Source organism: Liolophura sinensis, chromosome 6 (assembly GCF_032854445.1).
Source record: "Liolophura sinensis isolate JHLJ2023 chromosome 6, CUHK_Ljap_v2, whole genome shotgun sequence".
Classification (NCBI taxonomy): Eukaryota; Metazoa; Mollusca; class Polyplacophora; order Chitonida; family Chitonidae; genus Liolophura; species Liolophura sinensis.
Genome location: NC_088300.1, coordinates 27,911,139 through 27,936,256, shown reverse-complemented (window position 1 = coordinate 27,936,256; position 25,118 = coordinate 27,911,139). Strand labels below are relative to the sequence as shown.

Genomic DNA, 25,118 nt, shown 5'->3' with positions numbered 1-25,118 from the left:
ATATACCATTTCCCCCAGCCTCTGAGGTATTTCTATGTCAAACACCAACTCTCTCTCTCTGTCTATCTGAGAATTCTCCACTCTAGATAAGCTCCTTTTTGTACCCAATACATATTGAGCACACAGGGTTTAGCTTTACCTCCTTAATCCTTGCCACAGTCATGGTAAAACATGTATTTATCTCTGGTCCTAGGGGCCTATGGTTATATCTGTATACAGCAAATGAGCTGGGCTCACAGGAGCCCAGACTAAATCTGTGTGGATGAGACCAGCCCAAGAGTATTGGACACAGTGAAAACAAATAGCAAATCAAAACAGTACATATTGAAAGTAAGATAATGATTAATTAAAGCCAATAAGTTCTTTTTTTCTTCATTTTGAAAACCCCTTAGTGTGATACCACTTTAACACGAGAGTCTGTGGTGTGTGGAAATTATGGTACATATTTTTCTTCCTCCTACATTTGCAGTTCCATTGTCAATGTTTATTCTCTCCTGCAGTGGTCCAGACATGATCATGAGAGAACTAATGGGCTGCATGGAGATTGTCTAAACTAGACACGATAGGTCTGGACTGACACCATGGCCATATACCACTCCCATTGGAATACCGATCAAGTGATTGTAATAGTACACATGTGGATGTCCGACTGGTTAAAGGCAATATTGTCATATCAAAATATCTTGATAGTTTCAGTCTTTTTTATGCCCCCGCTGTTAGGTGGAGCGTATTATATTATAGCGATTTTGTCAGTCTGTCCATTCGTATTTGTGTTCAGGCCAACAGTTTTCCGTGCAGAGTTTTAATTTTTGATGGATACATAGATACCCATTGGTGATGTGTCATGACTCACATTTTTCACAGTTGTCATGGTAACCAGATAGCCATTTTCTTAACATAAACTAGAAATAATTTCATGTACAGGCGAAAGCTCCAACTGTTTTTCGCATAAATTTTTCATTTGTGGGGGACACATTTGTCCACTTGCGCAGTTGTCATGGTAACCACATACCCATCATCAACACCGATGAATTACCCCACCCCCACCCCCAAGGGGTTATACTCACCACAACACTACTGGTATTCTTTTATACATTTCAGACAAATGCATTTGTTGGGGTTTCACCTGAACTCTTGTTATTTCTTGCCACAAACGTGGAATGGGCATGTGGAAATGCTGCTGGCCATCAGTTTGTCCTGTCTGTGAAAGCAGTGACAGGTTCACTTTCAGTCGTGAGAAAATGGTTGCAATTCCTTTGTGCTGAGCTCCGTGATCTAAGATGACTGTTTTCAGTTATCGTAAATTTTATCCATATGATTTATCCATGTTGTGGAATGTTTCCACAACAAGTAAAGGCATTGCCTTTAATCTTGTGATTGCCTTTTGCTGAGTTCTCGGATTCAGTATGGCTGCCATGGTTTCCGTTTCTTTTATCTATTTATGACATCATTCCAGGTATTCAGTTTCACTGAAAACAAATGAATTAAAGGCTTCAAACTTGGGCAGTGTCATACCATTTTTGAGGTAATGGTCGAGCTGAACACTCATTTAAATTCTGTTCACCTGTTTATCACTGCTCTTATCCCAATATCATGAAAAGGAAAAACAGGATTGTCTTCAAATTTAAGAAGTCCTTTGCCATCGGTGAGAAGATGTTGGGAATTGTTTTTCATTGAACTCAATGATTCACAATGGCAGCCATTGATCATCGTAACTTTCATTCATCTTTCTATGATTTATCCATGTTATGAACACAATATCTCAAACAAAGGGCATCTTTGTTTTCAGTTTTAGGGCCTACAATATTTACAATACAATTCACTGTGTGTAATGAATGTCAGACAGTACCTTGTATCATTATTGTCTGCATTCTTTATTTACATAAAATCATGACAGGTGAATAAGTATTTTGAATGAAGAGTGGAATCAGTTAAAAATTGTGCATACATTTTCTCTCTCTTGTTATTTTCAGATATTTATTGGAAGACCAGTTGAAAGGACCCTCAAGTGTAGAAGGTTATATTCAAGCATTAGAGAAAGGTTGTCGATGTGTTGAATGTAAGTTCTTGCAGGACTTTATTGTTTTCAACTGATTTATTTTTAATGACCTAAGCTTCCGCCCCCAAAGTTGAGTGTTTGCAGGTAAATACATTTATATGTTTCTTGCAAGATGTCAGCCTACCTTTAAGGCAAACCTCTAAACACTTTTCTAAGAACAATAGAACCTTCAGAATCAGGCCAAATATGCAACTTAGTCATATGCAGAAATTTATGTCATTTTAGTCATATGCAGAAATTTATGTCATTTTATACCTTAAGTATAAACCTTGATCCTTAAACACTGCTTGTTGTGTCTTGCTCATTGTTGAACTAACTGAGCTACCAAGCCACTGTAGTGGCTGTAATTGTCACCAATGATTTAAGATTTAGTATTACAAATAATTTCACATGTCTTGAGATTGTAGTTTCAGTGTCGTGAATTATGGATTCATGTATTCAATTATGATGATTGTTATTCTTTATTGTGTTTTCATCTACACATGTTTAGCCATTATATTAGCATTTTCTATATTACATTAAAACATTATTGATCAATTTTTGGAATATTTTTTCTTTGAATTAATCTCTTGCCAGTAGTGAACAGATGAAGTTTGACCAAATGTGTATTGAGAGTGAAAAATGATGCAGATGGAGGAAAGTGAAATAAAACGTACAAGCTTGGGACTGTTTGAGTTTAAGTTGGACTAGGAACATTTCGCAGTGAAACTCGTACAATGTACATATACCATATAAACCAAATATTTTCATTATTAGGTGTCACTACAAATTGTTTCTCACTCTCCATGTAGGCCAGCAAAGTGCTAGGACGTCTCAGTGTTTAGGGATCAAGGTTTCATGATTAAGAGGATGGAGTCAGGGTATAAATGCTTGTGTATTTTGATACCCCTGACAGCAGATGTAATCAGGTGATAATGTGGACAGTTTACAAAGCCAATGAACAAGCACACACTTCAATGATCAGTCAGTCAGTTTGGCTGTACCAATGCACATTGAGTTTATGATTGTCATATATGAAAACGCGAATTAGAATTGTCTAGTGATTGTTGGTGTCCACCTTTACACATGTGGAGTGAGATGTCAAATATCTGTTTGACCTGCAAAGCACATCATGTAAAGAGCTATTAAAAGAAAAGTCATCACCCTGAAAGTCGTTGACATAAGTACCAACTTTCTTGTAAATTAACTTTTTGTGACGTGGCAGCTCAAAAAACATTCCAGTTACTCTTGGATGATTTTCAAAGATTGTCTTTATACACCTGTCTTAATTTTATAAACGAAAGAATTCCTTCACACAAAAATATAGGATGTGTTTTTGCCATAATAAAAGCTGGCTTATCATCAACTGTCACAACTTAATTGAAGGTTCCCATTTGACTGGGAGGGGGGAGGGGGGAGGTACAGGGGGGGGGGGGGAATAGAACTCCTCTACAATGAGAAAACAATTTCCATTCTTATAAAACAACAGGTGTCTCACATGGCAAACTTCACTGACATTTTATGAAAAGTTAATGACAGATTCTGACACTTGTCAGTCAGATCTTTATAACTGGAAAATATTTATATATGCTGATTTGTTTCATTTAATTAGCTCGGCCTTCAAGATATAACAAGATTCCCTGAATAGTGTAATGTTTGGAATCCTGAACAATAAAGTGTTTTCTGATTAAATTGAGACCTACGGTAGTGCCAGTAAATATGGACTATACATCAACCTGGGAGGCAGACATCTTAGAGACTGTACAGTTTTGGAATTTACAGACTTGCAACAAATGTCGTTTAATACTTTCTTTAGTTTAATTCGTGGCTAAAGATAAAGGTGTGACTTATTGAGAAATTTCCATCCTTCCTTCTTTCCTTCTTGGTGTTTTACACTGTACTCAAGAATATTTCACTTATACAAGGGCAGCCAGCATTATGGTGGGAGGAAACCGGGTAGATCCCGAAGGAAAGCCACGACCATCCGCAGGTCGCTGGAAGACCTTCCAATGTATGGCTGGAGAGGAAGCCAGCAAGAGCTGGACTTGAACTCACAGCAACCGCATGGTTGAGAGGCTCCTGGGTCATTACGCTGAGCTAGCACGCTAACCAACTGAGCGACAGAGGCCTTGAGAAATTTCCAATTTTCACTCTCAATGACTTGACTGCATGTGGCACACATTTGGATGTAACCATGCTGCCATGTAGGGCTATAAAACAAAAATAAAACCAACTTCCTCTGTCATCTCGTAGGTGACTTACATGGGAAATTTTAGTCCTTTTACCGTATGTGCTGATGTGTTTACCTAATCTTTTGATCTGCATGTGTTACAGTGGATTGCTGGGATGGCCCCAATGATGATCCTGTCATATACCATGGACATACGCTCACCTCTAAAATCAGCTTCAAGTCCGTCATTGAGGCGATAAACGACAAAGCTTTTGAAACATCAGAGTAAGTATAAGGTTTAGAACTGCATTAAATTGAAATGACTCAAATGCAGGATCAGAAGGTTTTTACCAGAAACAATTATAGAGTTACATTCCACAGAATGTGCAATGCAAATGTACTGTGAAAATGTACTGTTAAATAATAGTGCATGTAATGATAACAATACATTTCATACCTTTGTGAAAATGACATACTTGTAGTTGCAAAGAGATACTTTTGTGTACCCTTTTAAGGTAAAATAACTTTATATATATGCTGTCTTAATATTGCTTCATATTTTTAACAATTTAGAGAAGAAAAGACGTGTAAAATATCAGTCCACATCAGTGTTATATTTGTGATAATAAGTTCAGCAGTTTTCACCGGCATTATCCAATCCAAATAGCCGTCCTTGTAACAGAGCACACTATTTATGTATCATATCTAACAATGTAAAAGTTTTCTGTATAATTTGGGTTTATGACCGTCCAGTTGTCATGGTGAATACAAGTTACCATGAGCCTGGACAAATACAGTAGAGATAAATCTGAGTTCATTCTTTTCTATAAGTAATAGTCTTTCATTTGACTACTGCAAAGTACTTATTATACGTTGGAATTTATTTTCACGGATTTTCTCCAAAAATATGTTTGCAGGAATTAATTTTCGGGTATTTAAGAGAATACTGAAAAGCAAATGTTAAAATCTTAAAATTTTCCAAGATATAATATGGCCAAAATTGTTCGAGCCCGTCAAACAGGTATCATCATAAGTGGCTTTAATCCTCCTTTGTTTCCTGCGGTGTGGCTAATCCTCGTGATCTGGATCAGTGATTAAAACAAAGGGGGATGGATTATCGCTTCTGTCACTTCTTTTCGAATCATTGATGAGTATTTTTAAACACCTGGCAAAGTGACCTGTCACCTTTTGAGCAGTTCAACGCAAAACATATGAATTCACCATTATCTGCGCCAGTCACTCATTCTTTATCAAGCAACACTGTAAGTTTTGTGTTGTTTTCCGTTTTAATTGTCCTCTGTAACAGGTCAGAAACCACAAACATTGCCGTAGCTGTCAAACAGCCATTGTGTTGTTGTACACACTTCACAGTTTGTTAGAAGCTCACTCATTGGACCAGGGGAGAGACCTAGCCAATGGGATACCATGTATTAGAGCGACATTCGTTAGAAGCCAGCATGTGCTGGTATCTACTTTTCTTTCACTTTATGGGCATAGTGAAGACTAATCAAACTAAAGACGAATGAACTCCCACTTTGTTTTATGCCCACCAAGCCTTAGCACCAGAGTTTATATATATTTAAACCATAATTTCCCTTCCCTACTGTTAAAAAATTTAGCTGGCCCATCAGGCTTTGTTTGCGTAACTCCCGTCACCCTGGCAACGATTTGACTTCATTATTACTACTACCTGTAGCATACAATTCAGTATTGGATATTTTTCGCTGGAAGTCTTTTTTGCAGTAAATTATTGACTGTGAAATCTGCAAAACTTAGTTCCACGCAAAACTTAAGTACTTCGTTAAATACTGATTGAATTATAAACCTGTTAGGTATTGCAGTTACATAAAAATCCCAAATGTATAGCAACTTTGATTGGTCATAATATAAAGAAGACACGTCTTACATCTGGTAAAGCGTACACACATACTCTTATATGTCATGAGTGCGTCAATCACCAGCATTAGTGTCATACACTGTCTGTGGTAAACATGATAGATCAGTGACCAGAGGGGACTGTCCAGTTACAAACCTGGACCCTGGTCAGATGGGTTTGACAGGAAGAGAATTGGTCTAATTTATCTGGCTGCCAGCCTGTTTTTCCCAGGTCTGCTGATTAATGGCCAAACTTTACAGGCTTTACTGAAGTGCTGTAATCTCAGAGACTGACTGTCCTATGGCTTGATCAAAGAGATATCCATCTCAAATCTGCCTTGATTATAACTCCCTGAATTGTCTGCAATCTTGTTCCAGTATGGGGACCACTCGGGGCAAAGGAAAAGTGCCACAGTGAACAGCCATGTTTTTCTCCTAGCTAGAAAAGCTAAACACAAGAAGCTTGAGTGCATGCCTCATGTGCCCTTTTGTGCTGTGATTTTTGCCTTTGATCCCCCTCTTGATTCTTGTCCACTTATTTGGTCAACAATGTCACATGAGGGTTTGTCCTCTATTAATGGATTTTGCTTCTTTGACCCGAAAGTAGTTACGTTTGAAGAGCTACTTTCCTGAGGAAAACTTGGCCTCATTATTTGACGAGCTTTGGTACCGCATACTTCCCAAGTGTTCAGTTCATGACATCTTCATACAAACTCAGTCCTATACATGCACATGTATTTGGTGTCTTTAACCCCCATTCTGTGACATTTGACCAAGACTTGACCTGTTGTCGTTTAAGCATGCTATCCAATAGGTTGAAATCTGCGTCATTCTCCAATATGAGTGCTGTGAAGGTGGGTTCACGTGATATAATGAAAGGGTGGGTCTCAAATTAGTCTCCAGCATGAGTTAAGACTTACGGCAAATTTCCTCTGGGTCTTGTACTCCCAAACTGACTGGAGACATCGTCAAAAACCAATGCATCAATCTGTACGTTCCTGTCCAGTTGTTGATTTACCCTTCGAACCAATCAGTTGAAGATAGCTTTTACTCTGTATATCAGGTACTGAATGGCCATGTTGAGACATCCTTAGGACCACTGAAGTGAGAAATGGTTCAAAACAGATAAACATAGAGTGTGAGAAGGAGAATTCAATATACATGTAGCCAAGTCCCATTTATTCTCACAGCCGTCCATGTATTAAATGACCTGTGCTAGGACTGAGCCTTGTTTTTATTGAACACAATTAATTACCCTGTTTTTCACCCAGTAAAGACTGTCGGGCGTAAATCTTTGCAATCCTTTTCCACGGAGACAATTTATTCTTAAGTTGCCTCGATAATCTATTTTCTCCTAATTGAAACGATTTAATCTCAATTAATCAGTGGAATTAGTCTGAAAAGTGCAAAGCTATATCGTTACATTCACAGGTAACCTTGAAACTGCTCGGATTTTGTTTTTTATGATTCCCAGTGGCAGTTAGTAAGAAAGATTTGAATGTTCATATCAGGTGTTTGAAATGGCGCCAGGTTTTGTTAGAGATATATTAAGCAAATTGATGAATGAAACAGGCAGAGTACCCTGGTTTTATTTTCTATCGACTATCACTGGTAGGTTAGCTGCTCAATTTGATGACATTTTGATAATGATTGATAGTGAGAATGTATTATGTGTAAGTGTTTGCAATCCCTGATTTGCTAGGCTTAGGTTGACCTTGGTGCAAACTCTGTCTTTTGGTTGTTGAGCTGTTGTTAGTCACAATTATTTCTCACTCACCAAGCCTCTGGATTGTTCGTAATCGTCCTCTTATTCCAGATTGTAAGACCAGAGACACAATGGTATTAATTGTGTCATTCGAAATGTCCTCTTGGGGGGTCATAATTCAGTCACTTTGAAATGTTTGATGAAAAAGCTACCTCTTCCACAAAACTTGTGGTATACCACTAGTGGTATAAACTGCAAAAATCAATAGACCTGGGAGAAAAACAAAACAAGGCTTAGTGATGGATAGGCTACTCACAGTGCTTAGCTTCACTGAAAATAATGAGGGGTGGTTTAGAAAAAGTGTACATGTATAAAACATGTACATGGGGGATGAGATGTTTATGGGCTGAGCAGTGTGATTAAATGAGTTAACCAGAGATGCATTTTGTTAGCTACATGAGTAGGTCTAATTTACAGTACTGATAGTCCCTATTTTAGAACTTTTTCTTAGTGAAAGCAACTTGAGTGAATTTTGTGTATACTGTCAACAGTTATTGCTCAGTCCATATGTACTCAGTTAGTTTATTGAGTGTTAATATATTGAGTGACCTAAACAGATTCCTTGACGCAATTATCCTGAAGATAAATAAAATTGTGTCAGAGGCCAAGTTTGTTGACATCAATTTTATGTGAAGATTCTCACTAAAATAGAGACTATGTAGGTAACCAATATACATATACTAGATTCGTCTGTTCACTAATGAAGATAAACATATTAGCCATAAATCATATGATTTTGAGGCTTGCATCTTATCTTATATGGACAGTGGTGGCCTTATGTATAAACTGACTGTATAAACCTCAATCTGTCTCAGGGGCCAGATTGTACTGCATGTATTTCCCTGTCTGTGATGAGTTTTTTTTTTCCTTCTAGGCCTGCGTAGGGAATGATAATCCAAATGTTCATCTGCCAATCTCACATTTTAACATATTGGTCTCAGCACCTACCAGTGGTTCTCTGGAAACATTTTATAGTGTATCAAAAGTAACTGTGAAATAAAGAGGGTTTTTTTTTTCAATAACCGACATTGTAATGGCACCCTTAAATGGCAGGCTGTCACTTTTCTGAGGTGTTTCAATTTGCTAAATGTCATCACTCTTCCTTACGGAACTGTGCTTAATGTAACCTTCCAAAAAAGTCAAGATGAATTCAACACTTGAAAACTCAGACTTTTCACAATAAGTATAATCCTGGAGAATGCCTGAGATTACTTTAGCACTGACTAGGTGGAGTATCTCTTATGGCAAGCATGATCCAGTGTATCAAGCTGTTGCCTTCCTGCCTAATAGGTTAAAAGCAAACTAAGTTGAAATTGTCTGTCAACAGGAAGCTCTAGTTAAAGGTGGCTGAGCCTCCGAACACGTCATTCGTGAGGAGTTCACCTGTGCCTAGCCTATTCATTTAGTTACGACTCCAGATGTGGAAATCTGAATGTGATGTTTTGCGATAGCTGGGGAGATCACCTGACATTAAAAATAGACAACCTGTATAATATACATACACTGACAATAGCACCATAAAGTCAACCATAACATTAAACCAGCACTCTGACAATCGATGCAGTTTAAACAGATATGTGTATGTAAATATATTATATGTGGACAGGTAATATGTGTCGGTTAAGCAGAAAAAAGAAGTTATTTCCATAATCAATGATCATGATATGACTGCAAACTGGAAGCCATTTAATTTCAGAAGATCCAGAAAGATGGTTCTGAAGATAAAACTCACTTAAAAGAGATTTAATTTACCATCTGTGTAATATTTTACACGGATAGGTAACCAGGGAAAATCAGCATTTTCCTCTTCCCTTCATCATTATATGGCTTCAAATGGCAGACATTAAATTTCCGAAGATCTGTAAAGAGCATTCTGAAGATAAACCCTCTTTTACCAGATGATTGTGTGGACATATATATTACTTGGATAGATAACTTGTTGGTCAACCAGAGAAATTAAAAAGAGCATTTTCCTCAATCAGTGGTCATGATATATGGCTTCAAACTGGCAGACATTTCCTAACGATCTAAAAAAAAAACAGATTGGTGATAACGTTTGCTGAATATAAAATCGCTTTAAATAGATTATTGCATTTACATACGTGTATATATTACTGCTTAAACTGGTAACATCTTTCTTAATCAGCGATCATGAACTGGCTTCAAACTGAAAAGATCTTGAAAGAGTGCTCTCAAGACAAGCTCCCTTTTAAAGCAGATAATTGTGTCTTCTTAGACGTTACCTGGACAGGTAACATGTCTTGGTCATGCAACCAGGGGAAAAATAGCATTTTCCTCAATTAGTGATCTTAATAATGACTGCAAACTTGCAAACATTAAGTTTCCTTAGATCTAGCAGAAAGCAGATTGTTGATATGGTGTTTATTTGATTTGTTGACAGATACCCTGTGATACTGTCCCTGGAGAACCATTGTAGTGTGAAGCAACAGAAGGCTATGGCACATTACATGACCTCCATCTTTGGGGAGAAGCTGTACAGAGACAAGGTTGATGAAAATGCACAAACGATGCCCTCCCCTGAACAGCTCAAAGGCAAACTTTTAGTCAAGGTAAACAACCTGATGACAAAACACGATGTTGGTTGGTTCAATTCCGGCTCCTTACTTTCATGGTTCTTGGTACCTTGGAAATTGATGTTCTTCCAATGTGGTCAACCCTTCTGTCTAAAGGGTTGACATGTATTGCAGTAATCATGCACATGTATGCGTGTGTAATATTGAAATCTGCAAATTGATTATTCACAAAGCTTCATAAATTAGTTTTTCGTAACTTTTCTCATAAATGACGTCACCGTATGGCACTACATACATCTAGACAACGTCTTTTGTGAAAGGAGTTTTAAGAAATAAAATATAAAGTTTCGTGAAAGTAGGCCCTGTCTTCTACCTCAGGTGACAGCACTCACAAATCAGGTAGAAATGGCAAATTAACATAGTCCAGATTGACCAATGAAAATGATGCTGTCATTATGAAGCCATAACATTTGTTGTTGTTGTAAAGTTAGTGTGACTGAATGAAGTGGGAATGTAAATACTGGTCAGGTTTTACCAAATTTGTTGACAGAGATTGGGTTTTAAGTATGGAGAGTATTTATGGCTCACTTGTGGTTAATAGGTGATTGCTGACGTAGTTCTTATTTCTACTGCTTCCGCACCCTGCCTCCACGGAAGTTATGGACAAATCAAAATTTATACTTGTTTGTCAAGGTATTTCACTCTTACGGAGTGACTAACAAAAATTATGTCACTTTTCATTCGTATTTCGACAGCTTATAGAAAGAGTAATTATTGAGATAATTAATTCATACAGGTTCGAGGTGGTGTCACAATCTCCAGATACATGTATATGATGTATCCAGCTGTGGGAAACATTTAAAAATACCACCATTTTAAAACATTTCCTTGCGTGTCACTAAGTTGAATGTAGACTGAATTTATTTAGCAATTGTAGCTACCCGATTAAATGTGTCAAGCCTGTAAAACTTTAAAAAAGTCTAATTTAGAGAGTTTTCTTTTACATCAAGTATTGCTACTTTCACTACTTCTGAAGCGACTCAAATATTAAAAGTGTATTGCTCTCAAATTGTGCTGAATAATGATATCTTCTCAGCAGATTGATTTTCTGTTGGCATACATTTGTGATAAGCTATCCTCTGATAACACTATAGTATGCTTTTATGAAAAACGGAAGTTGAGATGTGACAACAAAACCTGTAGACGCATTTAATGCTTTTGAAGAAGTAACTAATATGCTAGCTTCTGATTGCTAGGTTTTAACCCTTGGAACTAGTTTTCAGCAGTACTGTATTGTAGGCAGATACTATCATCGGGAAAGGGTATGGATTCACCAGTGGGATTCTGTGACAGACCAGTCTGGCTTTTGAGATTAGAATGGCTTCCAGGGATTTGATTATCACTGTTATCCTATTCTACCTAGCAATGTTTATGTTCATGAATGGTCCTCCAGACATGTAGCTTGCTGATCTGTGTATGACTGGATTATGATACTTAGCTTCCATGAGGTAACGATTATTGAGTCCTTGAGGCAGCACATCTTGTTGTTGGAGGTGATGACTTAGAGTATGTTGAGGAAGTAGACTAGGGATGTGATAGGCGTGCAGTGTATTGGTCAGTCATCAGGTCAGTGGATCATACAGGGCTGTTTATCTATGGCCAGCTGGCGATGACAGCACCTTCAAGACTAGACCAAGTGGTTTGGCTGCTAGGGTTACATTGTCTTCCTCCCTCATACACCTTCATTGATTGACATTTTACCCTCAGGGACACAAAAAACGGAAGCCAAGTCTGCCTAACTCTGAGAATAAATCTGCAGGCAAACACCTTAAGCTGGGGGCAGATTTGCTGTTAATGGACCAACATGGTTAAAGTGGGGAGGTGGATAATGTCCTTCTAGCTTTCACCCATGTTTGCTCAGGAATTGTACAAGATCAATTTCCATTACTTGCTGACGGTCTTGCTGGGTCTCTTTTTGCTCATCTCAGCGCATTACCAGTAAAATACCTCATAGAGAAAAGAAGGAAACAACAGTTTCCCAAGATATATATGTGTTACTTTCATGGTGGCCTTTGAGATAATATGTACATATATCTGAACATACACCTATATGTCCCTGTATTTGCATGGCCACAACACTATTGACTCCAAGGTATGTTCAAAGCTAGCAAACATAAACTAGATTCAGTTTGTTTGATGAGTGTGTACAGTCAGCAGTAGTTGATATGAAAGTTGATTATGGGAATATGGTAAATCAGATGGCTAAAATTTTGCCCGTGACTACTTTGCATGTTTTGCCTGATTCTGAGAGTTCTTTTGATCTGTAAAAAAGTCTTTTGAGGTTTATTTGAAAATTAGTTTGATACCGTACTGGAAAAATGTGAGTTTCAACACCAAATGACACGTGTGCTTCTAATAGTCTACTTTTAGGGCGAAGCTATACATGTAACTCATTTACTGTCATTTATTGTCGTCCAAGTGGTCAAATCGCAGCGGCTGGAAGTCACCCAGACCTTGACCATTGAGGGGACAGGTACAGATTGATCTTTCACTGGCTGAGTTGATGTTTTCTCTCAAAGGTTTTGATCAGATATCAGAAGTAGGGTTCCCCTGATTGATGGCTTACTCCATGCGATATGATGTGGACAGACTAGGGCAGAAGTTGATATGGTCATCAGACAAATATATTTATGGAGACAGCATATGGTTTGTGCTGTCAGATGTAAAGACGTGACGCTATCAGTTGGTCATCTGGAAGGAAATCCCTTGTGATTTCACTGTTATAGGAGGTAAACTCATGACTGATAGTAAAATCAATATGTATGGTCATGTTGTCATCAGAGATGGACTACTCAAACCTGGTACACACCACAGGTTGGTGACAGAAAGCCTTGGAGTAAGGGACGTTTATCTAGTTAATTCTGCCTTCCAGGAATTCATACACATTTGTTCTTGGTGCCGTTTTAGAGGAACATGGAATTTGAGATAAACTTTTATTTTCCCCTCCAATGTGCAGGTTTATTTGCCTTTCATTCAGTAGTGAGAGCTAAAGGTGCATGTAGTGGGTTTCCTCTGGACTCTGCCCTTTTTTCTGAAAAACATAATGCTGGTCACCGTCATATATAACTGAAATACAGGTATTCTTGATTACAGCATAAAACTCCAGTCAAGTGAATAAAGAAGAATTTGGAATTCAATGAATCCTTGCCTTCAGTGGTTTTTGTTTACCTTCTTTGTCTAGGTATCTCCTGGGACAGAATATGTCATATAAATGTCTCAGTAAAGTTTCAAGACTTTACAAATATACCTAGGAAACTCTGAAGGTATAAATCCTATCATTTTTGCTCATACTCAATGGTTGACTGAACAAGAGGTGACCAGTATATGACATACTCACATTTATAGCAGGTGTTCCAAACTTGTTTACCGGCTCTGATAGCACACTTGGTAGAGCGTCCGCTTCGGGAGAGGTAGATCCAGGGTCAATCCTGGGTCGCATCACACCTAAGACCTTAAAAGAGGAAGTTGTAACTTCCTCACTTGGCATTCAGCTTTCAGTATAATGGCTCGGGTGGTGCGGCTTACTTGCCTTCGGTAAGGCGTCTCAGTGAAGCAGCACTAGATAAAAGAGCAGTGGAAATCTGTCCTGCAACAAGGAGGCATGTTACATGCACTCCAAGGATTTCTTCGTCGTCATATGACTGAAATATTGTTAAGTATGACGTTAAAGCCTAAGCACTCACTCACTCACTCACCAAATTTTTTTAGCTGATAATTACGGCTATAAATTTCATTGGTCAGCTAATCTGCTTTTGTCTTGTGAACCAGTGAGTAAGAGAAAAAATCGCTGTCTATAATACCATGAATAGTAGGCTTATTCCAAGCTGCAACATGTTTATTACCATTACCAATACAGCATTACACTACAATTTGTGGCTATCTACAAATTCATTTCAGTAATATGTAAGAAAGGCTTTAAACAAATACAGTTTATTTTTGACTGGTTTAATCTTTATAGTAATTCCGATAAATTGGAAGTGCAAACATAGGTACCATTGATTACCGTGTTCTGTAGTGAGGATCAGCATGGCCGCCAATATCAGTGACTTGTACGTTCAGTTACATTTGAGTGAGTGAGTGAGTGCTTGGGGTTTAACGTCGTACGCAACAATTTTTCAGTCATATGACGACGAAGGAATCATTAGGGTGCATGTACGTGCCTCCTTGTTGCAGGACGGATTTCCACCGCTCTTTTATTTAGTGCTGCTTCACTGAGACGACTTACCGAAGGCAAGTAAGCCGCCCCGCCCGAGCCATTATACTGATACGGGTCAACCAGTCGTTGCACTATCCCCTTCATGCTGAACGCCAAGCGAGGAAGTTACAACTTCCTCTTTTAAAGTCTTAGGTGTGACTCGATCAAGGATTGATCCTGGATCTACCGGTCCCGAAGCGGACGCTCTACCAACTGTGCTATCCGGGCCGGTTCAGTTACATTTGAGAGTTGAAGTATTCACAGAAGTATTCTCATAGATTGGTAATGAGTAAAACTTTCCCGCCAAAAGTAATTTGGGCCAAAAAACTATGTAGCCTATTGTTCATTTGTGGGGAATCTGGTAACTTAGTATTCATTTATGGTATGAGAACAATGGTGATAATTCAGATAGGACCTTAGTTACTGCAGCATTACATGTAGAACATCCTTGCATAATAATGGTATATCTATAATGGTAGAATTAGCTGTCAGAATCAAGCAGGGTTTTAATTACACCATTACACATTGCTGAAGGTGGAATGAAACCATGTAAGTAAGCATTCAACTTTGCTTGCTTCCAACCTACACAAAATTTTTCAGGTTTCCACCTAATTGTGAAAGGCAGATTTTTTGTGACAAAACCTCAACATCATCAAATACATTGAAGCCAAAGAAAGATGTAGTGGCACTACCAAATGGGATGCTGGATTGTAAATAGTGTATTCCTAGTCTGGGAATTGGACTATTATTGTGACAATCATCTCTTCATCAAGTAATAGCTCAATAAAAAAACAAATACTGATTGTGCAGTCATTCTGCCTGAAGTTATAAAGCCAGAGAACAGAGACAATCTTGAGGTATGAAAACACCAAATTTAATATATTTTACATGCTGTGAAGAAAAAATCCGAACATTTTGATAAATGGAGTAAAACTCCATTTCATTCCCCCATTATAAATCTTTCATAAGGGGAGTATATTGGAATTCTGTCAAATTATTAGTCATGGCAACAAGCATTTTCGCCTTTCATAATCTTATTATAAATATTACTACTCTTTGTGTTAGAAGGTGAAGATATAGCTATGATTAAGAATGAGGCAGTGCACATATAACATATTAAAATATTATTAGAAAAAAAATATATACTCTTGAACTGTATAACTACATGTAGTTCTTAAACCATAGATTATGCAATAATTTGAACAAGATTATATTACATTTCTGGTCTGTAAATGTGTGGGCTGATGGATCAGCAGATATGAAATGTGTTTGTGTAGAGTAATTGTGGAGTGAGGATGGGATAATTGGGGTGGGTTCTGCATTACCTGTCTTGTTCTGCCCGCAGGGTAAGAAACTGCCCTTAGACAGCAATCTGGAGGAAGGATACGTGACAGAAGAGGATGAGGGGGCTGAGACAGAGAGGAAGAAGAATAACAAACGGGTGGGTAGCAATATTGACATGATGATTTGTTTCCTTATACATTTATCTACAGGCTTAACCAGCCAACGGGGTTTCCTTGCCATAGCAGAACTGTCCCTGAGCAATGACTTCCCAGTCTCAAATCCTTCTTATGGGTTCTGCTGGCAGAAGGCGCTTGCTTCCCCCTAGTTTTCTTCTCCCATATACTTGACTGCCTTCTTACAAGTGAAAGGGAGTTTAAGAGTTCAAATCCAGCTCATGGTAGCCTCCTCTCTGATTCTACGTGGCAATGTCTAGCTTCCAACAATCTGTGAATGGTTGTAGGTTTTCCCAGCCAGGTTTCCTTACCATCAATATGCTGGGCATCGTCATATTTATTTATTTATTTATTTATTTGATTGGTGTTTTACGCAGTACTCAAGAATATTTCACTTATACAACGGCGGCCAGCATTATGGTGGGTGGAAACCGGGCAAAGCCAGGGGGAAACCCACGACCATCGGCAGGCTGCTGACAGACCTTCCCACGTACGGCCGGAGAGGAAGCCAGCATGGGCTGGACTTGAACTCACAGCGACCGCATTGGTGAGAGACTCCTGGGTCATTACGGGCATCGTCATATGAGTGAAATATTCTTGAGGACATTGTAAAACACCAATCAAAGTGAATGAATAACAGTTTGGAATTCTATGAATCCTTGCCTTCACTGGTTTTTGTTGACCTGCTTTCTTGAAGTTTCTCCTAGTACAGCAATCTATGTAAATAAATAAATAATTCAGGCCACCATGGTATTTAAAGTGAAGTTTTCTTGTGTTGTTGCTAAGACTGTTTGTAACTTTGTTATTGTAGTCTCTCTGTATTTGTCATATTTTTCTCTGTGAAAAACTTTTGCCATGCATTTCAGGATACTTCTGGTCGCAAACACAAACTCGTCAGAGAGTTGTCGGATCTGGTGAATATTTTTGTCTCAAAGCGGTTTGAAGATTTCCAAATTTCCCAGCATCAGCGTAAGTACACAATAAATGTAATACGATATGTATGATACTGGCCATAATTACGCTTTTCCTAAACCGATTCTCTCTCTGCCGCATTTCTTCATGTGGTCTGTTTGCTAGTTTATCATTTCTGTCCACCCACAAACCACAGTCATGATTTAGTTCATACATATTCAGCGTTTTTGATTTTCATTGGTTTCTGTTTCCGCACAAAAGTAGCACTTTGTGTCATTCATTGTTTATTTTCCTGTTATTTACTACACTTTTCTGAATATTAAATGAAATGAAAAGTGAACTGCTAAGGTATGTCTTACCTAAACAGGGCTACATTAGCCCAATACTGTATTGTACCTAAAGTTTGGTGTGTAAAAAGGCATTTTCAGAAGCATGTAAATATAATACATTTGATGCCAGCCCTTACTATTTTCTGATAAGAAGTTTATCAAACTTGACAAAAAACTTTTTAGTGGCCCTTTGGAGATGCCTGTCTTTAGCGTCAGCATATGTGTGCTGGAGAGCCATTGTGAATGTTGATCATTGATACCTTTACCTAATGTTAACTTGAGATTTTTAAATCGCATTTCACAGCTGTGTAATATTACCTCAGAAACTTTAAAAGTTAAAAAAAATGAACGATGTACCTCAGATACACCTTAGAAACTGAGTTTTTGAGCAGTTTTTGAACATAAGATAATGTACCTCAAATACATCTCAGCAAGTTTGAAAAAAATCAACACTTAGAAAATGTACTTCAGGTACACCTTAGAAACTTTGAAAGTTAAAAAAAGTAAATGATGTACCCCAGTACACTTTAGAGACTTTGAGAGTTTTTGATAATAATTCAGTGATCATGTACCTCAGTCACTTTTTTAAAGTGTTAATGCAAGAGATTAGATTTACATTTTACTTCAGACAAAATGATGAGTTCAAAATTATAAATATTTTTATGCAAAAAAAAAATGTTTAAATAAATATACATGTAAACCTTTGTCTCACCTTATAATGACTTGCCATTCAGTGTGCAAATATTGACCAATCACAGGATATGGATATATTTGCCACTGATTATTCCAAGATGGCTGCCCTGAACAAGGTGCATATATATTCCAGGCTATGGGATATGGCAGTTCCTGGACTAAAACTTTCACCAGATTTACATCAAGAGGCATAATGTAAATGTAGTAGTATTTCTTTGAGTACTTGTGTATGTATTATCCTTTAAATTTATCTTCTACTGAAATACTGAGACCTCGGAACAAAACTGAGTCTGGTCATACCAAAGATTTTTAAAATATTACATATTACATTGGTGCTCATGACTGACACAGGACTGGTTGCCCCAGTGTCAGTATAATATGTGATCTGCGGCATGATACTTCATGGCGACAGCCCATGGGCTCACCCACTCTGAAGAAGGTACAGCGTATATACACACACAGCCCTAATGACTCCTTGTCAAAAAATTATTATGTAAAAAATGCATACATACATTATTACATACATACATTCATACATACATACATTCATACATACATAATATGCCTTTCCTTGATATGTGTGGTTTCTAAAGCTCCATTTCTGGAAACTTAGTGTATAGATGACGGGTTTGCTGACAAAAGCAGTGAAATGAGGATGATTGATACGGAGTGGGATGATATCCTACACAGAAATTATGCAGTTATTTAAGTTTCATATATGTACCTCTGTCTGAGCAAAAAATCATGATATTTGAAGTCTACATGTGCCCCATTTGATATGAAGCCTGATCTGCCTGTTGGCAGCTTGTGATCAGGCTGGAGTAGCATATCTCCGCTACCTGCCATCCTTATAATCGCCCTCGGTCCAATCTCCTCCAGAGACCGGGAAATCTTACTGATAAATCCTTCCAAATTACCATCCCTATTTCTGGTGCCGTCTCAATATCAGGACCACTTACTTGAGCTTGCACCGAATGAACCAGCTGATCTGTACATCTCATTTATGGATAAGAGCAATGTTCATAGGAATATGCAGAACTTTATCCATAGTCTGTATTGACACTTACCATTAGGCTGTTGTGTTTATGTCTTCATCTCAAGTGCACGGGAAAAGCATTGACACAGTTTACCAAAGTGTAAATCTTTTATATTCAAAAGTAACTGGATACGGATCTAAACGTATTTGTGATACTACTTGGATGAGGGTTGATCTCATTTTATTTGATTAATAGTGTTTAATGCCACACCTAAGAATATAACAAATGAAAATTATAAAATGGACTGAGGATTGTGTGTATAGATGGACTGAGGATGAAGTACATAGATGAACCGAGGATTGTGTGTATAGTTGGACTGATGATTGTGTGTATAGATGGACTGAGGATGAAGTGCATAGATGGACCGAGGATTTTGTCTATAGATGGACTGAGGATAGTGTACATAGATGGACTGAGGATAGTGTGCATAGATGGACTGAGGATAGTGTGTATAGATAGACCAGGGATGAAGTGCATAGATGGACTGAGGATTTTGTCTATAGTTGGACTGAGGATAGTGGGTATAGATGTATTGAGGACAGGGTACATAGCTGGACTGAGGATGGTGAGTGTATATGCTATTTGTAATATATATTGATGTACTAAAGACCATGTTAAGAGATACTGTAACAGGAGTTAAATCTCTATCTTTATTTTAGTATGTCAGTGAAGAAGGGACAGTACAGAGGTGTATAGACTCTTTCCCTGAGGCCTCACTGTGTAAGGTGATCTGAGGCAGTCCACCGACAAAAAGACTATCACAGAATCCATTTAGCATATTGGATTACCCTTTTGACACTGTCTCCCCAGAGTAAACCGTCTGATTGCACTTGGTCTGTTTCTCCTCGTACTGAACATTGTTGAGTGCCTAGGATGATTAAAATCTTTTTTTTTGTCTCTTTCTCTCTGAAGGTAATATGTGACTATGGAGAAGCTATTTATAATTGATTAGGCCTGATTTATCATTGGCTGATCTATTGTCTCCACCCAGACTGAGCTGATCTCACGCTGAAATGGCCCAAAAGCACCAGTCAGGAGAGTCCTTGACATTTCCAGGCTTGTGTAGACACTCTCTGGGGCCTCTTCTAGGCTTCTGTCTATAGAAACACTACCAGAACTACCAACATGATGTTCATGCATCTGCCGGAATTAATCCGTGTTACCTATGAGCATGACAGCTATTTTCAGTGCTCATTACCAAGATTTCTATCTTGTGGCTAAGTTAAAGCATCATAACCCTCTGCAGCCATACAAATTTCAGCAAGTTTCAAGCATTTTAAACTAGTCTTTGTGACAGCAAAGACTTTAAGTGGGTCCAAACATACTCCCAAGTCTATACAATACAAATTAGACCTGTACTGAATATTTGGCTTTTGTCCAAGTCTTTCATGTTGTAGCATAGGCATCAATGACCATGCGTTTAATTTTTCATCCTACGTATGACCCGTTTTGCTCATCTGCATTGGTCTTATTATGGCAATACATCAGTATTAAAAAATGGGTTATTACAGTATTTTGCATCTAATGCTGTGTAACTAGAGGCTACAAACTGATTTTTTTTAGTCTTGACTGGGGCACAGCTTTTTAAATAATGCTAGTCATGTTTTATGTACAGGATTTATACGAAGGCCTGCATTGAACATAACTATAATGATTACTGTATGGCCTTGATGAAAAGGATCCCTGTTGAGTATGACTTCTATTAAAATGTTCTCTGCTAAAATTGCCGTGATGATAATGATCATTGCTACATAATTATGTAAGTGTGACCTTGATGATAACGCTCACTTCTGAGCATGACCTTGAGGATTGTCATTGCTAAGTATAAAGGGCTTGATGATAATGATCATTGCTACATGTAAGTGTGACCAGGATGATAATCTTTACTACTGAGCATGAGGAATATAACTGCTGAGTGTAAAGGGCTTGATGGTAATTGTCAGCGCGCAGTAAAGGCCTTTATGAAAAGGTCAACTCTGGAGTCCTTCATGATGATGAGCATTGCTGAGTATGGCCTTTACAATATGAATCATTGATGACTATTGCCTTAGCAATGACAATTTCTGCTGGGTATGGAAGTCTAATGAATCATATACTAGTGGTCATTGTGATAAGAGGCTCACTGGTTGTATCACCTCACCAGTCAGTCAGCCATCATGATGCACTGTCCAGACTAACATGTTTGTTGTTTTGTGTTGTTTGCAGAAAAGGTTTGGGAGGTATGTTCGTTTAGTGAATCTCAAGCTCTGAAGCAAGCCATTGCGTGTCCAGAGGAATTTGTCAACCACAATAAGTACTTTATGTCTCGGGTTTATCCTAATGGGATGAGGGTGGACTCCAGTAACTATAACCCCCAGGATCTCTGGAACTGTGGCTGTCAGATGGGTGAGTACCTGAGGCTGGGGCTTTACTGTCCGCCTCTCGGAGGTAGATATGTGGAACACATCAATACTTACTCACAACCAAGGTATTAATGGCTGGGTAAGAGGCTGCTTTGTCACTGATCCTGCCGCCCCAGACTTCTATGCTTGAAGTCTGCCTGTAACAAGGGTTGCGTGTGTTATATATTCTGTGTATGTGTGTGTCAAATACACCGCTGGGATTCGTATGATATGGTACAAATACCAGTAGCATATAATGTTTCTGGAACATACAGTAAATTACACTTTTGTTCTGTTTGTAAGAACATTTTTTTTTAGTCCACATAACATTAAAAACGATAAAAACCCACTCTTCAAAACATGATGTACACCTTGTTAACACACATGTAAGTTTACTAATATTAGTCTATTGTCTGCATCCAATAACAGTTAAAGCTATGTTAAAGTAAGTGTTAAGGATGGTATCTTTATAAAGTGCTGCAGGTATTGAGAATGGGTTTTGCATACATGTAAAGCACAATGACATAAGGGGATTGCTCTATCACGGATGCCCTGAGTGCATATTCGTTATCATAGGTTGCCTAATTCATCACTTCGTCTCGTGTGTATTAGAATCGGTGTTACAATAAATGTTAAAGGTGGTATCAAGAAGTACTATGTGTATTAAGATCAATTTAAGTCTCCTTCAGTCAAGGTACTTTTGCTTTAGACTGTTTGGTCTGATTTTGTGATGCAAGTTTCGAAGACCTCAGGTAATGACAATTTTGATGTTTAATGTATACAAAGAATCACAATGAAAGTTCCATATATAGTACAAAAGAAAAAAATACACGGAAATGTTATTTAAATAGGCCTTAGTTATTAATGTTCAGTTGTAGAATCTTGAATTAGATAAACGGTGTGTACATAGCAAACTGGTCCTACATGTAACATGTACTTTCTTAAATGGTAAATGTGTGGTAGTGTTCTTACAGCAATAACATTAGAATGTAATGACAGATGGTTTCGATATGAGCAGTCATGAAGATAGCACTAGAGGATGTTGCTGAGTGACATTGCCTGCCTGTCTCTGTTACAGTGTCCCTCAACTTCCAGACTCCTGGACTCATGATGGACCTCTATGATGGCTTGTTCCAGAAGAACGGTGGTTGTGGCTACGTCCTTAAACCAGCCATCATGCGCGAAGAGATCGCTTACTTCAGTGCCAGCACGCGAGATGTCATTCCCGGGGTGTCGCCACAGATTCTTCATGTCAAGGTGACTAAAAATACATCTTGTGCTGGCAGCTAGCGGAAGATAATGACAATGTTAAAGGAATATGACAGAGCCAATGGCTAGACAAATGACATTCTGTCTCTTTTATTTCACAGCTTGCTGTGTTTTTTTAATGTGTGTGAAACTGTCGTCAGTTGGCCATTTTGTGTGCAAATGCCTGTTTGATGACATTGATGTTGTGTAAATTTCATAAATTTGTAATGAGACTGAATGTGTAGGAGATAAAAGACTGATATAAAAAAAGATCCCAGAAAGTCATTTCTAACAAGTCAAAATTTGAAATATGAATTTAGAGCTTGTTTTTTTATGAAATTGAAATTTTAAACACCTCATGAATCTTAACTTTCCTCACCAAAAACAAAACATTGTGTCAAGGTTTTAAATTTTGAGTAAAGTCAGAAATAACTTTGTGGAATCAGCCTTGACTTTATAGCATTACAACAAGGACATGAAGAGTTTAGGCATAAGGGCCAATCAGCGCTATTCTCAATTGTCAAAAACATCCAAAATATTTTAAAGCTGTATAAATTTGACCTTGGTCTCAGAATTGTGGCATTTATTGTATACCCACCTACTTTCTTATGCATGTTTGCCTTAAAACAACAAAAAAAGGCAAAAGGTATGAAATTTGATTTGATTGAAAATGAAAAATTGAAATGAATTTTATTCAGCTTCTGTGTTTGACCTCTTCAGCACAACATCATACTTGGTGTATTTGTTTAGACCATGTGTATGATTTGTTATAGGTGATAAGCGGTCAACACTTCCCTAAACCTAGAGGCAGTGGCTCTAAGGGAGATGTGACAGACCCTTACATTACCATTGAGATATTTGGCATTCCTGCAGATTGTGCCGTGGAGAAAACCAAAACTGTTCCCCATAATGGTAAAAACTGTGAAGACCTCATTTGAAATGACCGATAGAGACTTGATTGTCCTCAGGCATTTTGTTTTTTGTGTACTGATACTGATTATTAAAGTGATAGCTGTTATCGGTGGTGACATCTTGACTGCAAGCAACCCTGAGTCTGAATACTACCTTTTGTCACTGAAACTGGTAAAAGCTGAGAAAACATAATTTGAAATGGATGTTAAAAATTGGATATTTCTCAGGAATAGCAAACATGCATCTGACTATGATTTTTCTCCCATAACGATAAACACTGAGAAAACATCATTTGAAATGGGTGCTAAAAATTGGACATTCGTCAAGCATGGTATGGTGTATTGATCATGTGATTATTAGTTTTTTTGTCTTTCTTTTTTGATTGGTGTTTTACGCCGTACTCAAGAATATTTCACTTATACTACGGCGGCCAGCGTTATGGTGGGTGGAAACCGGGCAGAGCCCGGGGGAAACCCACGACCATCCGCAGGTTGCTGGCAGACCTTCCCACATACGGCCGGAGAGGAAGGCAGCATGAGCTGGTCTTGAACTCACAGCGACCGCATTGGTGAGAGGCTTCTGGGTCATTACGCTGCGCTAGCGCGCTAACCGACTGAGCCACGGAGGCCCCTGTGATTATTAGTGATTGCTGTATCAGTGACTTTGTAAGTTGTCATCAATGTGAATACAGCTTTCAGAATTTTCATTCGAACTAGAAAACTTTACAGATGTGAAATTTTCAGATTTTCTATAATTATTTATGGAATAATATTTTCGTTCTTTTCCAGGCTACAATCCTATCTTTGACGAGAGTTTTGAGTTCCAGATAAACCTTCCCGAGCTGGCCCTGGTCAGGTTTTCAGTGCTGGATGATGACTATATTGGGGATGAGTTCATCGGCCAGTACACCGTGCCCTTTGAGTGTATGCAAACTGGTGAGTCTGTCAGATAGGCACAAAACACTAATCACTCACAGTGGTTCTGACAGGTATGTCCTGACTAGCAATAGATGTACTATGTTAAAAACATAGTCAAAGAATTACCCACCGGTAGTAATGTTGACAGACATGTCCATATTATATAGATATGCATATTTTGTGTTAAATATGTTTAAAAACAAACCACTCTGAAGTCTTGTTCCCTGCTACAGCCATTTCTGTTATGTGTGGTGACATGATTGTTCACATTTGTTTATGACACAAGCTGTATATCCCTCTTTCAGGATACAGACATTTACGGCTGCTGTCCAACACTGGAGATGCCATTGAAAAGTGCACCCTATTTGTTCATATAGCCATAACAAACAAACGAGGGGGTGGGGTAAGTAAGCAGAAGTCCACCCAGCTTTCCACTGAAATAGCTGTGTTTTAGTGAACTTTTCAAACCTTTACATTGTAAGGTCAGGGCAACCAAATGAGTGAAAATGGGAATGTCTCTCCATGGAAAGCTTTGGAGTCTCATTGGTGACACACTGACAGGTTAGACTTTCATTGAACAGCATGTTAATACCTT

General features: G+C 38.2%; 1 protein-coding gene across 1 annotated transcript in view; it reads left to right on the top strand.

Moving 5' to 3' along the window:
* LOC135467842 (inactive phospholipase C-like protein 2) overlaps positions 1-25,118 on the top strand; it is an 87,596-nt gene that overhangs the window by 54,157 nt on the left and 8,321 nt on the right. Inside the window, exons 10-19 of the mRNA XM_064745732.1 lie at positions 1,974-2,059; positions 4,373-4,493; positions 10,250-10,418; positions 15,983-16,078; positions 16,961-17,063; positions 21,271-21,450; positions 22,525-22,703; positions 23,468-23,606; positions 24,395-24,541; positions 24,829-24,926. Of these exons, the coding sequence (XP_064601802.1) occupies positions 1,974-2,059; positions 4,373-4,493; positions 10,250-10,418; positions 15,983-16,078; positions 16,961-17,063; positions 21,271-21,450; positions 22,525-22,703; positions 23,468-23,606; positions 24,395-24,541; positions 24,829-24,926 (1,318 nt within the window). The remainder of the gene's footprint in view (positions 1-1,973; positions 2,060-4,372; positions 4,494-10,249; positions 10,419-15,982; positions 16,079-16,960; positions 17,064-21,270; positions 21,451-22,524; positions 22,704-23,467; positions 23,607-24,394; positions 24,542-24,828; positions 24,927-25,118) is intronic.